The 18577-nt window shown below is 41.6% G+C and overlaps 1 protein-coding gene across 3 annotated transcripts in view; it reads left to right on the top strand.

The window, feature by feature from the left end:
* gfra4a (GDNF family receptor alpha 4a) overlaps positions 1–17596 on the top strand; it is a 203974-nt gene extending 186378 nt beyond the window's left edge. For all 3 annotated transcript variants that reach the window (XM_030443082.1, XM_030443083.1, XM_030443084.1), the window contains 2 exons: positions 12527–12696; positions 17176–17596. In XM_030443082.1, coding sequence (XP_030298942.1) covers positions 12527–12696; positions 17176–17322 — 317 coding nt within the window. In that variant the 3' untranslated portion in view covers positions 17323–17596. The remainder of the gene's footprint in view (positions 1–12526; positions 12697–17175) is intronic.
* Positions 17597–18577: the final 981 nt, after the last annotated feature.

Below are 18577 nucleotides of genomic sequence, written 5' to 3'. Positions count from 1 at the left end.
AACAATACACTGCAGTAAATGGATCCAAATATAAACCGCCAGCTCAGAACAGCACCAAACTTCAGCAACAGTACAAATAGGGTCTCAGCACATAGTCCGGGGCATCTAACCTCCGCTAGCTTAGCTGGATTTCTATTGGGAAGCTAAAAACAGAGTTCAACTCTCCTCCATCAGCTTCCGGGTCGGAGAAGTCCCGACTCGACGATTACCGAGTGCGGTTAGAAATGCTCAATTCCGTTCTTTTCCCTGTCCGCTCGCCATAATAACTGTTATAAACTGGCAGGTAAGACACATATGAACTTTGATTGCTTTTCCATGGAGTCATAATCATACATTTTCATCCATGAGCCGCGGAACTCTACTGCACTCGGTAATCGACTCGTCGGGACTTCCCGTCAACAGGAAGCTGCTGCAGAAGAGTGGTAAATTTAGTCAGCTTTTCAGTAGAAATCCAGCTAAGCTAGCGGAGGTTAGATGCCCCGGACTATGTGCTGAGACCCTATTTGTACTGTTGCTGAAGTTTGGTGCTGTTCTGAGCATTATTTGTGGCTTTTTGGTGGCGGTTTATATTTGGATCCATTTACTGCAGTGTATTGTTGTCGTGCGGTCGTTTCTGAGGTTGATAAAACTCCGTAAATTAGCGGTCTGCTAACTTGATCTCTCGAGAGGGAGTCTAACACAGTTTCACGGTGTGTTAGACCATGGATTAAACTTACACCGGAATATCCCTTTAACGTATACATTTTTTAACCCAACCCGTCATGTTTGCAGACAACAAAATCTGAGGGATGACGTGTTACATGCTTAAGTGGAAACATTTATTTCTAATATGTTTCTTATGTGTTAAATGGCAAAATATGAGACAAACAATATAGCAGCATAAAACTAAACAATGGAATGGAAGTTGCACCACTACACATTAAATAAGAAGAGCCTGCATCACTTCAGATGCTGCTTGAAGGATAAAACTGGCTTATTTTTCAATAGCGATTTGGAATGACTTTGGCGCGGACAAATGATGGAGTCGGATCAGAAAACGTTTCTATGCTTTGAAGAAAAAGACAAAGATTCTTTACTGTCACATACAATCGTACAAATTGAAGGTTGTTTTCTGAATTAAACCACATCCCCGAGGAGCCGTGGGCAGCTCGAGGCATCTAAGAGTAGTTGAAACTATGTTTTTTGTTCTTTAATTTGGAGGACTTGTTTTTCTTATGTCATGTATATAATCAGGGGTTTAATTGGACCGGGGCTTCTTAGGAGCTAATGGTGCATTCAAGAGCTACCTCAAAAACTCTGAAATCATCAGCCATCATCAGGACATTAATGCACTGATAAGTAGCCCCTCTACTAAACAAATGAAACAAAATGACACCGAAGGCGTAAATGCAGCAGGAGAAAATGTGCACATTTAGAAAACATAGAAGAGCAAATTACAGTTTTTATCTGGGGACAAAACCTCCTGCCTTTAAGCTATTTTCAGGCCAATTACGACATGTTGTATCCATTTTTCGCTACCTGACATGCATCGCTCAGCGAGATAATGACATTTGTTAAAATGCTAATTTTCTCTGATTAGCCAACTCGCGATGGCAATAAAATGTACATTATCCTGTAGTGAGTTAAACCTCCCAGCGTAGCCACATGTGTTTTTTTCAACTGCTTGATGGATGTCTTGTTTTTCAATGAAACTCCTCATGTGCATCCTGCAGCTAGGACTCAGTCTTGCCAAGGCAGCTCCTGTGTGCTGTTTACTGTAAGCTCCTTAGAGACCCAGAAAAACAAACCTCAGACTGACTGGCCTCATTTCCCTCCGTCTGAGCAAAAAAGAAAAAAAAAAACGCTCCTCTCCTCCTGCCTGAGCAAATGGCTGAAGCCAAGCAACCGCATACAGTACGTGGTAATAAGGACGAACAAGTTTATAATGGGAAAGGCGATTCACGGACCGGCGGTGCATGTCGAGCTCTCATCTCAATTGGAGTTCGGTGTTGTTTGCCAGGCTCAGGCAGGGCCACAGTTCTATTTTGGGGAGAAAGTGTGCGTAATGATTTGGCAAAGAGGGTTTGGATTCGAGCCAATAATTGGGAAAATGAATTCGCCCTGGGAGAGCTCATGAATGTTTGTCTTTCCCCCATGTTCCTCATGTAATCACAGTGAGCAGAGAATGAAATGTTGTTCGTTTTGACACGAGCCAAAAGACTCTGCCGTCTTCCGGTAATGGTCGTGTTTCACAAGTGGACCGCATGATCGTCAATTAAATAAATCCTCCTGGTCTCTTTTGGTGTTTACATCTTTGTGCCACCAAATTCAGCATTGTTTTGTGCACAGGGGCCCCCCGTGTTGTTGTGCTGGGGCCGGATTGCTGAGACAGGACTTCAGATGGCCTTTGATGACTTTGTAATTGAAGATAATTTGGTTTCCTGCCTCCGAACTAATGAGGTGGACAGACAGAATAGTGGCAGGGAAGAATACAGTCGTTTGCAGATAGGGGAAGGGGAAAAACTGCTGGACTCTATGGAGTGAGCGCGCTCAAGTTTAAAAAAAACAGCTGTCACCCCACCTTACCTCCTCATCACTGCGATAATAACCACATCACTATGCAGAACAGCAGCTCTGGACTTCTTCGCACGCTGAAAGCTGAGTGTGTCGGGGAAAAAAAACCGAGAGGACAGATGGAGGTGAAGCTCATTTATTTCTGCAATTATTTTAATTTTTTCTGCAAGTTAAATTGGTAGCGTAGCAGGAAAAAAGAGTGAAGGTAACCAGCAATGTGTCAGGAAAGGTTGGGGGCAGGAATGGGGATGGTGCACAGGATGTGCTCTGCAGTGTGGCTCGGGGGAACCTATGAAGTCGGTAAAAAGAAAAAGCCCTCTGGGAGAAACTTAAAAGTCAAAGAGATGCGAGATGGCGGTGCTTAAACAGCCGTGTCCAAACATTTACAAAGGAACTGTCACAACAGCTTACCAGTGAAGATATCAATTGGCACTTCATCGCCGCGTGACGGCGGGTGGCGAGGCGCGGTGGCGAGCAGCTGGAGTTGCACCCCTCGCTTCTCTCATCCGTCAGCCTGCCAGGGGATCGCTGCACGCTGCCGAGTGCTAACTGCGCTCTTTGAGTGCTGCGGCACACTTTCCCACCTGTCCCACCGACGCTAATGGCCCACAGCACCATTAGCTGGTCCACAGCCTTTCCTGTGAGGTGCTGATGTATACACCCCGTCAGCCGGCTTCAATCTGTTTCCCCTCACTATTGACTCGTTGCTGATGTGTTGCAACTTGCAGATTCTCTAATTAGCTGCAAAGCTGGCGATGACTGTGCAGGTTACCCATCCACCACCTCCGCCTCTGTCTAGTAGTTGATGCTCAGCGTTGCACCGGTGGAGGGAGTCGAGTCAAGGCTCTGCATTGATTGCTGCTGAATTGTGTTTGCAAAGGTAACCCACCTCAGGAGGATGGATCAATTTGTTCTGGTCCTGTGAGAAATCTATGTTTGTCTGTCACACCCCGATACTCCACTGAAGCCTTTGAAATCCCATCCCTAACAACCGGCGCGTCGCTTCAGAAATCTTGAGCGTTTTTGCTGGAAACCGATGGAATAATGGCGTGATTTTCACTGCTGAGCACCCACATCCATCTTACAGTATAAGCTGCGGATATTAATTGATGAATCTCTCATTCATGTCTTCATTTGAGCATATTTTAATTGAAGTGACTTTCATGCAAACGTAATTGCTGCAGAGTAGCCCATTAGCTGAATTAAAATGAATGCTTATAGAATATCAATTCATTATACGACGATCAGTCATTCTGGCTGTGGTAAAGCCAAGAACGTGATGTAATTGGACGTCCTCTGGGGCGCGCGAGAGCGTACGAATCCACCAGACTGTAAATTATATATAGTACAGAATGTACATACTATAAAATGCCCTCCAGTCACATCTTACTCACTGCAAGTGGTCCATTTAGATATTCACCATGAGCATTACATCAGAGTCCAATGCTGCTTTTTTTCAACTTCAGGACTTTGAGTTAACACTTGTATGACTTTTTCTACACTGTCACACTTTTTCTGCATCAAGAGTTGAAAAGTAAAAGAAGTATTTGTCCATCCAGAGAATTCAGGCTTGTTCGCCTGTATCTCACCCTCCCTGAATCGCTTGTTTTCAGCTCTGACAGCAAAAACATTATCTGTTTTCAGTCAGGTGAGGACTCAAACCGGAAACACCCAAAGCATCTGTTTTATTTAATTGAATTACATCCGAACTTGAACATCTGTTCCCTTTTTAACGAGGGAGAAAGATCTCTAAAGATTTGCCTTCCTCCAGTCATCACCGCAATCATGCAACTGTTCCAACAGCTTAACAGCGGTGAAGGAAATCCAGTGAGCTCAGTGTGAAATATGCGTGCTAACATCCGAGAACAAGAACATATACTGTGAGTACTCGGCAGCAAGAGACTGAACCTGTTCCCTGAAGTTAATATTTATTGTTGGCGTATGCAATTTGAGTCGAGAGACGGTACAAACCTTGCATTAAAACTTTAACTTGGAACTTGGAGCAGCAGAACAAGCTGAAAACAGAACATTAAAATATTAGCTAGCTCTGTGTCGACAGCATTGTTCTTCTTCTTCTTCTCTGTGTTTATTGGCGGCTGGAAAACCAATTTAAAGATGCATACCGCCACATTTTGTGTGCAAATGCTGCACTTTTTAAGTCAACTGAAGCAATTTGGCTTTGTATTATCGGTTCTATATATCGGCTATAAAATCTGATTATCTGCCAATAACCAATTTTCCATTATAGTGTGATATATCGGCCCAATGCATATCATTGAATCATACACAATGTAAACATGACTTTAGTTTGGGGGCTTTTGTTGAACAGCACTGTTCACTGCTGTTTGCTGCGTGGCAAATCAAAATCTGTTTAACATCACCAACCTCAGAGTGTTTGTGTGCTAAGTCACCACTTCAGTGTTTCTACGTAGGCTGAACTCAGTATTTATCGCCCATGACCACAGTCATTGACACCGAATAAATTGTTTTCTTAAGTGCCACTAATGTATGCATTTCTTTTATCGCGCTGTCAATGACGGAGGAACTGTGCGCAGCGTGGGGCCTCCGTTGTCAGAAGAGATCTGGGGGGTGACAGCAGCAGGGTTAACAGAGGGTGACAACAACAGCAGCGGCAAGAACAAATCACTGAGCTTTTTTTTGTTCCAATCCAAACGGCAAACCAGCCTCCCAACAAAAAAGGGCATCAGCTGCATGTGGTGTGGCACCAGCACACAGGAAGTCGTCCTGCATTTGAAGTAGACCCAAACCCCAGTTCAGATGGAAATAGTTTTGTTATGTGACTGTTGTGTTTTCTTGCACAGTGGGCCACTGAAGAGGGTACTTTATCATGTTTTCTCCACTGGAATGGAATACAAGAGGATGCTTTATCATGATTTCTCCACTGGAATGGAATACAAGAGGATGCTTTATCATGATTTCTCCACTGGACGGATATCCTACGGGGCACTTCATCCCGCTTTACCCTCTGGAAGGGACCCTAGAGGGCATTTTGCTATGTTTTGAACCCTAGAGTAGGGGTGAGCAGATCCAGATTGAGATCGGATATCGGCCCTGATATTGACAAAATAGCTGGATCGGAAAAATTGACAGATCCATCGGCCGATCCGAGTTGAGTTAACCGTTAAGCAACATGGACCGAGCCAAAGAGTCGGCTTACCCCGCTAACTTGTTTGACGGCTGTTTGCAGTGTCTGCAAAGTAAATGTTTTGAGGGGTGGTGGTAGTACTGCAAAGTACAATACTACCAATTTAATCAAGCACATCCTAAAGCACCATGCTGAGGAGAGCGTGGAATTCCTGCAGCTCAACAAAACCAAAGAGCAGCAGACAGTACAGCCCAGTGACTAACTTTGGCAGATGAATTTCAACGACGCGAAAGGTTTCCGATGGAGAGCTTGAAAAAATCTGCAATAACACAGAAAGTTTTAGAATTCACTGTTTTAGATGCTCAAGTATTTTTCCGAGGCCGGTACACAGTTTATTATTAATTCGGTATCGGATCGGTATCAGGTATCAACAGATGCACAAAGCATTGCAGGGCATCTAACAATGTTTTCTCCATTTGATGGCAGCTTATAGAGAATTTCACTTTCTCTTGCAAATGAGGCCACAGCAGAGGGCACTTGATTATGTTTTCTCCGCTGGAGGAGCAGCCTAGAGGGCACCTGTCATGTTTTATCCACCACAGAGACATCCAAGGGCAGACGTCTGTTTTTATTCTCTTTCATTACTTGTGTAAACACATGATAGGTGTGTCCTTAATGAGACATTTTGCAATTAGATTTGTGACAGTTTACCCACCAGTTTAGTGTTTCATGAGGATATGAATCATTTCCTGTGTAGAAGACATTCAGCTGATATTGGTGGTGTGAATGCATCGAGGCTACGCTGTTTGTGACCACGTGTGTGGTGCTATATTTAATTATAGAGAGATTCCTGGAGTATGAAGGACCCTCAGTTCCACAGCTACCATATATCCATCATGAGGCGCAGGTGTTTTGAACAAATAAAGCCCAGACGGATCTGGAGCTTTTTCTCTCTGACTGTTGGCGACCTAACCCTACACGGTTGTTTTAATGTGGTTGATGAAAAACCGTCAGGTTTTATTATGAGTTGCAGGATTCAGTGAGAGTAGAAATAGTGTGTGTGATAGTATTAAGAAAGGAAAGAGCAGACTAGTTTGAATACAACACACATAAAAAGACATAACAACTGGTTCAAAAACATTTCTTTATTATTCTCTCAAACATGTCAGCACACACACACACACACACACACACACAGTGATTATTAAACTAAGCTCCTGTCAGGGTCCTGAACACATTTAACAAAATGCTTTGCACTTCTTTAAAAAACTCCACACAACTTAATTACCACAGGTTCACCTGTATGCTCTCCCTCACACCCACACCACTAACCCCCTCCCCCCTTAACACTCACAATTATACTCGGTTGCATCAGAAAAAGAAAAAGTCCAGGCTGCTCAGAAGTTCAAACAAAATGCGAAGAAGGTGCTCTTTTTTGGCAGGGAACACCGAGGTTCAAACGAAGAAAGATCCAAGTCGCTCCTCTGGCAGAAAGTTTAGAAGCTTTTATTCAGATGGCGATTCATGGTGAAACTCTTAGAAACATAGACAGCGCATGTTAAAAGACGAGCTGAGTAATAACCCATGCACAGGGCCACAAACAGCCTCTTCAAGGTGTAAACACACTCAGAACACAGTTTGCCCTCATGTTGATCTCCACAGTTATATGTTAGATTACATATTCCATTAATCCCCATTTGGTATTGTCTCTGCAGAGCCTCTGATGGCGAGGTTAGGAAAGGTTCACCTTTATTCAAGCCTTCACTTGTTAAACCAAACAAACTGTATGATAACACTTACATTAGAGCATAAATCTAATGTTTCTGTGGCACAAATCAGACGGGTGACAAACATCTCACATTGACCCACCATCAAAATCTGAATTGTTTCAAGATGCAGATTTTCTGATTATACATTTCCCGCCATTTAACGATTGCCAAGCCTTGGTGAATTTTACGGGCTTGGTGATTGGATGCCTATAGCCAAAAATGCATGTTTGAGAGTTGCGCTTACCTTCTGCGTTAAGGTTTCATGTGCACAGGGTTTGGACTTTCTGTCAAAGAACCAGAATCTTCTGTGCTAATGATGCAACCAGGAGATTTTTGTGCCAATCCGAGCCACTGAAGTGCTCAAACGTTGAGTCACGTAAGATTGACTTTGGGTAAAAATCGATGGGACTTTACTTTTAGAACCAGGAAGTACTCCTGAGCTAAACCTCTTGAACTTTCATCTCAGGGAAAAAATAAAACACCCGCTATGACGGCAGTTCTCAGCATAGTTGCAGTGGGCGTCTTCCACCCTCCAGCCACAGGGGGCAGCCGTGAGCCTATCGGAGCTTTATGCACCAAAATGTATTTTAACCACTTCAAACTATTCTATTCTGTTTCTGCATTCTGTCTTTATACTGAACAGCGACCCGGCAATTTGGCCGTCCTTTTTGTGGCTAGGTCCACGACTGTTTTGGTTCGCCAATGTGGTGCGTAGGAGGGTACACTTTTTGCCACCTCCATTGCTATGTAAATCCAAGTCGTCTATGTGCCGGCAATTGCGTGAGATGGGCGGAGGTGTCGATGATTCACAGCCGGGGAGTTTTAAAACCAGGAAACAGCTGATCACAGCAGTCAGTCCATCACTTCATCCGCGGACGTCAAGATGAGCAACTGGACAGCCGCTGAGATCCAGGAGATGCTAGCGTCTTCTCGGTCTCTGTAGCTGTCTTGGTTGTCCGGCAAGCTACTAACGGTCGCTACCTTCAAATTAAAAGGTGCAATTTGAAGCTCTTATTTTGAAGACAAATTCGACCTTCTTTCTGTCTGGTGCTTGAGGCAGCTAACGGAGGGGGCGAGGCGCTCTGCTGCACGCTTCCGTTATAACGGGGGTTTAACGTTAGCGTGTGTTTGACTGAGGAGGCGAGAATATGGGCCACGGGTTTATAATTAAGTGTCGCCACATTTAATACCACGGCGGGGGGGAGCACCCATTACGAGGGAGTGGCCATTCATTCTTCCGACGCTCATGTTGTACGTCACTGTTCACGCCCAACTTGGTGCTTCAGGTCACGTCAAATCTTTACGCCTCCCTTTCACATAGAAAAGACGGCAGATTGCAGCTTTACAGACTGCCATTACTACTCTCTCTCTCTCATGCATGGGCACTATTATTTTTTCTTATGCATGCTACTACTCGCTACACAGGTGATGATTGTTTTTATCTTTGACAAACTGTCAATCTCCCAACTATACATACTTCTCTAACAAGCAGTTTATTATTTCTCATTCACAGCACGCCGACACTGACTCGCACCAACAGCAGAAACGGGATGATAACGGCGTGTGTGAATATTATTTATGACCCATAAAACAGCCCTTCCATTTCTTACATTCCTTTGACAACAACACGTTATTATATTTACATATGATTCTCTTTGTACAGAAGTGAGTAGTGAATGAGGGGAAAGGCTGAATTTGCATGCAGCCTTCACGTTGAAAAACCAGCAGGAAGGTCAGAAGTGAGTCAAATCCACTCAGTGTCTGGGAAATGTTCACCTCTGACTTTTTCATGCTACCCTGCAGCTATTTAGGTAAGCCAGCCAGCGAGCCTGCTGACTGAGAACGGATCCAAAAGAAGTAACTCACAGCTGTTCATTATTCATTTTTGTTCATTATTTTACGTGATATCCCCAGTTCCTCTTTTTGTCTCCTGTCGGTGAACTTGCATTACATCTGACTTGCAGCGAGCAGCTCTTGCCTCTGAGATTTCTGTGATTAAAATCAAACCTTCAATCTGCCACCGACTGAGGCGCTCTTCTATTTCAGCCAAACGGGCTCTCTCACTGTACATTTACATTTAATAGAGAGGAAAGTGAATCCCTGCCCACGCAGCACTCCTTTTCTCTCTCTCGTGTAATGGCAGACAGTTGTGTCAAGGACTGCAGCACTTTTTTTTGCCGTATGACATATTTAAACGTATCCCCCAGGCGTATGAATAACATATGTTGCTCACTTCAGGCAGCGTCTTACAATAGTGGCCCAGAAAAGCAACGAGATGTGTAAAATTGCAACCAAAAAAAAAGAGAAATCTGAGCTTCCATTATTCAGAAATCTGCTTTTCTGTGAATGGCTGAGCCGTCGCTGCTGTTTCAGGGAGCGTGTTTTTCTCTTCGTCTCCTGATGCATCGCTTCCTGTGAACAGAGACGTGTGCGTGCGTTCACTTTCATTTTTTGGAGACTAAATCAAACCATGTCGGCCGTTTTGTCTGCCTCATTACCACTTGTTGATCTTGGCTAAGCAACAGTGTATTTTCATGAGAAAGTCTTGCTGAATGCAAATAGAAAATAGGGTCTTTCAGTCACCTGATGACTCACCCTGCCATGACGACATTGTAATTATATGCAATCAGTGACCAATCACATTACAAAGAGCGTTGCAGGGGTGGGAAGGCAAGAGGAAACTAGAAGTGGTGGCTGGTATATCAGGTGCAGCCGCAGCACCAGCGTGAAGGAAGTTGAACTTCAAATTATGGTTTGAGCAGGTTCTGAAAAGGCTGATTTGGTCACAGATGAGGCCAAAAATTACATTTTCATGTTAATTGACATTGTAGCCAAGGGTTCTATGTTGCATCTATACTGACGAAGATTGTACAATATTAATGGAGGCTCCCTAGTTTTAAGACGGCGAAGTTATTCCACTCACAACTGCAGCGCAAACAGACACTCTTTGTTTTTGTACATTTCACAATAAAAGCCCCGGGCGGTTTACACTGCATGACTGTTTATCGAGGGGAAGCTTAAATTCACTCTTTACTAAAACGCCACTCAAAGATTCAAGTCATATAATGATCAGCTCCAAACACATACACTTGGTTTCCGTATTTTTGTCCAATATGAATTAATTTACTCCTGCAGCATTGTGTTCAGTAGGAGGAGGTTGGCCTCCATATGGAAGCAGAGAATTGGCCGCGCTTGCAGTATTTTTGATGCCATTATCATCATCAGGCTCGTGACTTAATTACGTTGTTATTTCCAGACGATGAAGCTTGTTTTTCTTGTGATAACTGATTGATTTATCTTGAGAAAACAAACGGCAGATTTCTCAGGACAATAAGATGATTCATCAGGAGAAAACAACTTCATAGGATTAGTGGACCTTGACAAACACACACGGCTCTGCGGGGCGGGCGAGGGACCTCCAAGGCAAATCATATAAACTTTCTGTGAACTCTCAGCGTTTGTTTTAAGAATGTTTTCATTAGTGAAGGCGTGCACAATATCGGTAATTACTGCAAGAGATGCTGTGAAGATTTTATTTTTCTGGTGGGAAAAGTTTACATTTTTTTCTCTTTTGTGTTTGTGAGAGAGATCTGGTGGATTTTTTTTTTTTTAACTTGATTATTCTTACTTTTATTTTATTTTTATATTTTTTTCATGTGTGAAAATGTGAAAAAAAAATTGGAAAATACTTTTTTTCTGGTGAAACCGAGTGAACTTTTTTGTTTTTATGTTTGAAACCATGAAAAATAACATTTTCACAGGATTTTAAAAAAAAAAGATTTGTCAAGCTCAGTAACCTCATCGACCACAAGAGGCTGAACTTCATTGGTTTCATGCATGAAATAAAAAAATGTCCCGAAAAAACAAAATATATTTTCCCACTTTCACACAAAAAATTCTGCTGGTTTTTATTTTTAATTTCATTTTTATAAAACATTTTTGACATGTTTTACCAGTTCTCAAGTCATAAACACAGGAGAGAAACCAATGTAGATTTAAAAAAGGGTCACCAGAAAAAAAGAAATCCTCACTTGCTTGGTCAAATTAATGCAAAGGGCTCATTAGAATAGTGGAACTGGGACAAAACTATCGATAATGAGGCATGTTTCAGTAGCATCATCTCTGAGTTGCAAGTAAAGATTTTAGTTTGTTGGTGAGGAAAGTCTACATTGTTTTCTCTTCTGTGTTTCTGACTGGAGAACTTGTGGGGAAAAAATGTTTCTTGGTTATCCTTAATTACATTTTAATTTTTTGTTTTTCTTATATGTGAAAATGGGAAAAAAAAAAAAAATTTGGGTTTGTTTTCTTGTATGAAACTGGGAGGAAAAAAGTTTTGACAGGATTTTTATTTTTATTTTTAATTTTTGGGTAAGGCTCAGTAAAACTTGGTTTCACGCCTGAAATAAAAAATTGGCCAGAATTTTTTTTTTCTCGTACTTTTACACGTTAAAACAGATTACAAAAAAATTCTCAAAGTTTTTTATTTTTTTTTTTATTATTTTTTTTGTGTGAAATTGAGAAAGAAAACTTCTACATTTCACACATGAAATTATTTTTTTTTTTTCAAATATCTGCATTTTTTTAATTTATTTTTTCTATTTATCTTTTTACATGTTTTGCCAGTTCTCAAGTTATAAACACAGTAGAGAAAAACAGTGTAGACTTAAAAAAAACAAAAAATGGATCACCAGAAGAAAAAAAACTAGGAGACCTTGGAAATAAATTACCTATATGATGTTTTATTAGTATAATCACATGTAAGAGTATGCGCACAACAAAGTAAGATTAAAGACAGTCTGATGCTTTGATCAGTAATCTGGACATCTTGATGTGACATTTTCAGCTTCAATCAGTCGATAGTTGTCAAGCAGACATCTAAATATGCTGGCACGGCACTCCTGATCTCTGATAAACATTATACGTAATTGGAGGACACAACCTTTTTTTCCCCATGATAACGGGTTGATTATGTCGAGATAACAAAATAATTAACTCGTGGTCTTGAGATACTAGAGGTGAAGCCGATGTGAAAGTTGCTGTCAAGTTGTTATTTATTTATCCCTAAATCCTGTCGTCCCTGCTGCTCCCTGTGTTCCAGAAAATGCCATCCAGGCCTTTGGGAACGGATCAGATGTGAAAACGGGCGCCAGCCAGCCCGGGATGCCCAGTCCAGCCACCGACAACCAGAGCCCACACTTGGCAACCACCGCACCGGGAGTCTCCATGGAAACAGAGCAGAACATCTTGAGAGCACAGATACCTACTCAGGTGAGACGAGATGGAAGAATGAGAATGTGATGTACAACCTTCTCCAAACAGAGAGGCACTAATGGAGACGGCCGCACTCAGAATTGGGTCGCACTGCTGCTGATAACTCGGGGTGTTTGTTTTATCCGGCGGGAGAGCAGCAGACGGGTGGGATTTACATTATCCGCATAATTCAGACAGCGTCAGTCACGCGGAAGCCGAGATGGAGAGAACGGAAGCTGCGCCCGGTTCACTTCACATCAGCTTATCCACGTGTCCAGATTCTAGGTGTAAGATGTCGGCATGATTTAATTACCTCTGTTGAGGAGGTTCTGCTTTCACCCGGTCCGTTTGTTTGTCAGGAAGATTACACTAAAGCTACTGAATGGATTTCCACGAAGGCTGATTGAAGGATGGGTCTCGACCCGGGAGAGACCAGTCTAGGAATTTATTTGTTACATTTTCAGGGAATAATGTATCGATCTCTGGTCAAACAAATCTGCCATTTTTAGCTGGATGGGACCTAAATGCGTACAATTAGATGTGATTCAATATCCAGATCGAGCAATATTCTTTTTATATATAGTCTTTTCTGCCGCAATATGGCAACAAATATGATACTGGATCAGGTTTAATTGCGTTAAAGACGACTGTTGGGCCCTAGCAGAGTATATTAAAACTACCAGATCAATCAGAACGTAAAAATGATCGGATGCTTTTGTCCAAAACGTCGATTCAAGCCACTGTAGATGTGGAATAAGTGCCACAGCGCTGTTAATCCCATCTCATGTAAACAGTCAACCTGACATATTGAACCAGAGCGAAGAAATATCTAAGAAATCAAGATGCACTGCTTCACCTTGCTGCTGATATAAAAATCAATCAGGACAAGATATAATGATCTATAACTTTCCTAAATGTCATGTTTCTCATTAGAGATCGACCGATACGGGATTTATGAGTTAATTAGAATTGGACAGCAAAACTTTATTAGCTTATATTTTCCTTTTTGTGCACAAACACCTGCAGTTTTTTTTCGCAATGATGCTTCAAATTGGTGATCAGATATGTGCACCGACACGTACCAGCCAAAATAAGATGAAATTTGTATTTTCGTTGACTTGATTCAACACACTGTGACAAGATAGTATTGGATGTTAAAGTCAATCCGTCAGTCGGGCTCGGCTGCTCCACTATAGACTAACCTATCGAGTGTTTGTCATGTAGAGAATCGCAGTGAGTGAATGGAGGAAGGCCTTGAGGCTTTAAGATCGGATGTAACTTTATTGATCCCAGTGGGATCATTGCATCTCTTGCAGCATTAAAGGGGATTCAGCACGCAAAGTGGAGCATGAAACAAACAACATAATGAGAATAAAAGAGCGGAGACAATTAAAAAACACGCCGCGGAAAACTATGTAAACAAATGTGCGTTATATAAGCTCGAGCTATTGATACATTACAGATCAAGCTTCATATGACATAGTTCCGTATAAATAACTCTCATATAGAAATATACTTACACATGCCCTCAGAAGTAAACATATCCGCGCGCATAATGAAATAGTGGAATTATTATTAAGGTTTCCGTAGTGGTGGAGGGTCGGGGGTCTTCGGGTCGTACATCGCTAGCTGAGCGCAATCAGCCGGAACATATCAGACACTGCAAACTGTCTCATATTCATAACTGCTTCATCAACAGTATAAACAGCTTGTGTAAACATCATCAATGTAGGCCATACGATGAAGCCGTAGAATAAACAACTATTAAACTCTGTTGAACATCAATTTTAATGCGGACAGCCTGTTTTCCGTTAAACATACGCACACACACACACACACACTCACACACACTATCTCCATTTAAATAATGAGGAGTGGATCATAAATAATACAATTCACTGCAGGCAAAGGAAATTTGTTCCATGCGTCTGGCTGCTAGTGGGGGAAAAATAGCTGTAATTGACAATCCGCCAACAGATATAAATAAACTTCACAAGCTAAATGTATAAGTAGGCCACTTTCTTATTTCCAGAGGGAAAGTGGAAGAAAATATTCACCTCTGAAGCCCCTCGTCCCACGCAGCGATTGTTCCAACGGTCTTTATCATCTTCCGACTGTGTTGGACTTCATATTGCGGCGCAGACGCAGAGTAAACAATGAAGTGACACCTGATAGTCGAGTATCAACTCGGGATCAAATAAAGTGTCGCCGAGTCGACACCAGTCAGAGTTAATTAATCCGGTAAACGAGCTCTGGACAGCTGCCCCAGAGTCACATCATCAGACATGTTGGACCACCATCCTGTCACATTTAAATAACTGTCACTGATAATTCAACAAAAATTTAATTAACGCTGGAAATGTCACCGTGCGTTTCAGTCACACCGGCCTCGGCCTCGGCCTCAGCAGCAGACAAACTCTCCTCTGCTGTGTTTAAGTTGCTAACTTTGTATGAAACGTGCTGAATACATTTCTTACAAATGATCCTTTATTATTACACAATTCAATTAACTTTAACCGCCAGTTAAAATTATAGACTTTAGTATATATATATCACTTTAATAAGAGTCCTTAAACCTGGATATGAGTAAGCATTTTTGATCTCGAAGTCAATGGTGTTTTTTAATTTGGTTGAATCTCTGAATTAAGGAATTGAGTCATTTTTGGAAAGGAAGGAGAAAGTTCCATACAGAAGAGAAAACATTTTTTTTTTTTTTAGTAACTTTTTTTTACTTTGTTAGTTTTTGTAATACTCATTCTGACCTCCAGAGGCTGAGGTGCACCACTACCCCATGTTCTGAATAGGACTAAAAACTTTTAGCGTTTCCTTCCAGGGTGGTTTTAATTTGCACACTGAAAATGTTCTTCAGATTGTTTGTATGACTGTTATGCTCAACAGTTACGAACAGTTAAAGCGAAACTCTCTTGTGAATGTACCCGAGTCAAACCTTTGTACAAAAGCATAATTACGGTGAAAGAGGCACTTTTAAGATTTACCATATTTTCGTTTTCCGGTCAAACTCATTTTCAATGGGAGTGCTACGGGCACTTTTACGATAGCATCAAAATCTCTATTTTTAAAACACTAAGAAGACTCGACACAACATGAAACTTTGCTTGTAGCATCACCAGGGTCTCTACACATGAACACGAGCATTGAGAACATTGTTTGTGTACACAGAGTTTACTAAAAAGAGATATTTGAAAAATTCACGTTAGCAGTAGCTTGTTCCGCTAGCCGCCGTCCTGCCAGTCGAGAAGTATCGATCTTCGCCGTAACATAGAGGACAGTTATGGTGGAACTACTGTCTTCTAGCAACAACTATCCACGCGATATCTCACGTGACTTTTCCGGCTTTTTATTTTAGCATTGTTTCTTATATGAGGCTCCTTTTTCAACTTCAAGGTCAATATTGTTTTTCTCTAATGACAAAACAATGAATTATCTGTGCATTTATATGGAACTAAGCTTTAGGAGCGTCAATGAGAGTTTGAGAAAATAAATGAAAAGAAAAAAAAGTTTTGCTTAAACAAATTTTATTATTATTTTTTTTAATTCTCCTAGGAACATTTTTTCCCGCTATGTTTCGGTTTTCAAAAATATCTTCTAGAAAAACAAAAAAGCACTCAATACACTGAACATGAGGTCAGGTTTCATGCAACAGTTACACACTTTGAAAACTATCCATCCAAAAAAATAAATAAATAAATCCAATCCATTTAAGTTTTCAAAACTTTCTCCTAGAAAAACAAAACAACAAAATAAAAAAAAATGTTTTTTTCCTTTGCCAAAGTAGATATTGGCACATGCAGATATGCATTTCCACACACTGCTCTTGCTCAGTTTCCCCAAATGCGTCAACACTCTGCGACACTGACGTTTCATCAAGAGCGTTTTAAAACAATGCTTAACAACAATGCTCCACACGTTCTTTGTGTCATGTTATAGACTACATAAAGAGAAAAGGCATCTTCGATTGTGAAACCTTGTTATTAAGCATAAGAGTATAAGTGACTGACAGTGTGAAGGATTATGTTTTTTTTATTATTTTTACAGTCAAATAGCACAAGTTGCTGTTAACCCCGGAGACAGACGGGAGCAGCGTTGAGGGGCAAAGCAAACACACAAAAAAAAAAAAAGGAAATGAGTCCAAACGACATGTGATGGAGGCTGGAGAGATATGAAGAGAATAATCTGGATATGGAGCTCGACTGATTGTAGAGTTTATGCTGAATATGTTTGCAGCGAAAAAGCATCTCTGGCTGTGAAATTGCGTCTGGCTGATAAGTGGCAATGTCCTCAGCATCACTTAGCCGCGGATGCGGAACATTTGGCCATTATATCCGTGTGCTAGCTCGTAAAAAATGTCTTTTCCCAGATCAGTTATTTTCTTCTGCTGCTTTGAGCTGAAAAGGTGTTTCCTGGAGGTTTATTTTTCTACCCCCAAAAAATAAAATTAAAAAAAAGCTTGGCTAATTGAATATGTTTCTCTTTCAGGTAAACGAGAACGACAGATTGTGGGGCAACGAGGTAGACTCCACTTTTCCCTCTCCGGGCCTGCCGGGCCATGGCGCCGAGCCCGTCCGCCTCTCCCTGCTGCTGGGCCTCGGTTGGCTGCTCCTGCTGCTGCTCTCCGACCAATAAGAGGCCTCGCTCACCTGGCCTCCAAGGACAAAACTCCAGAACTAAGGGGGGGAGGGTGGGTGTGAGAGAGAGAGGGAGAAAGAAAGAGCCATTTCTATGTGTCAAACGACGGTGGAGGGAGGAAAGGGTCGACTCTGTCCTGCCTCGCTTCCCTCTCTGTCACAACAATCACACTTTATCTCTTTTTTTGTGAATCATGACTCAGAGCAGATGTGTTGTGCAGACCAAACCTTTGAGAAAGAACGCCGGAGAGGGTGCAGCTACCGCACCATGGGGGGGGTGGAGGGTGGGCTGGGTGGGGAACCAGGAAGTACACACCTCATTTCTTGCTTCAAACACAAACTGTTACACGACACACACGCCAGGACTTTGCTCATCGGAAAAATAAGTGGGTTCAGAAGGTGTACAGCGAAGAGACACTGATGACACAGTGCTGGAAAACTCTAAAAAAAATATATATATATATATATATATATACATATAAAATAAAACAAAAAAAAGGTTTTTTTTTTCGTCCCTGAACATTCCTTGATGTAAAAGAAAATATTAAATGTTAAGACTTTTCTCTCAGATGAGCCGTGATGAAGTGTTAAACGAGATTTAAAGGTGGATGTGTGTGTGTTTGTCGACATGCAGCGCTCTGATCACACAGCCACCACATTTTTTAATTTAGTTAGAGGGAAGCACATGTTATAATCGAATCACGAAGGAATTGTTTGACTGTTTGTTGTGTTTCAAGTGGCAGGATGAAGTTTTCAAAAATAAAGAAAAACTTTTAAATGTAACATTTGAAGATTAAGAGAACCTCCATAAGGCTGTGAAAGTGTTTTATTTTGACAAACGAGGACCTACATTTACTTATTAACCCTTCACGTGTTTTTAATTTTAAAGCTACAAATCATTTTGTATGAGTAGATGTCACTTTGGAAGGGGACTCTTCATGATTCATTCGTTCAGCTTTAAGTGTGAGAGCCATTGGGGGGGGGTTTGTTCCTCCTCAGAAATGTATAAAAAAAAAATATCATGTTGGTCTGGTGAAGCAGCACGAGGTGACACAAGTTTCTATTTTTTAAATGTATGTGGACTTTGCAGCAGAGAAAACAGACGAGTTTGTGACCAATCATGCTTTGCTGTAATGGAAGAAGGAGAAGGCGGAGGTGGAAAAAACAGACGGAGCGGGGTTTTTGATGCATGAAGAGAGGCATCTGTCTTTCGAGGGACTCTTGAGATGAAGGTGGTGACCCGTGTTGGCCCG

The sequence above is a fragment of the Sparus aurata genome, chromosome 16 (assembly GCF_900880675.1).
Source record: "Sparus aurata chromosome 16, fSpaAur1.1, whole genome shotgun sequence".
Lineage (NCBI taxonomy): Eukaryota > Metazoa > Chordata > Actinopteri > Spariformes > Sparidae > Sparus > Sparus aurata.
The sequence above is the reverse complement of the archived record's forward strand: the minus strand, read 5'-3'. Positions and strand labels throughout refer to the sequence as shown.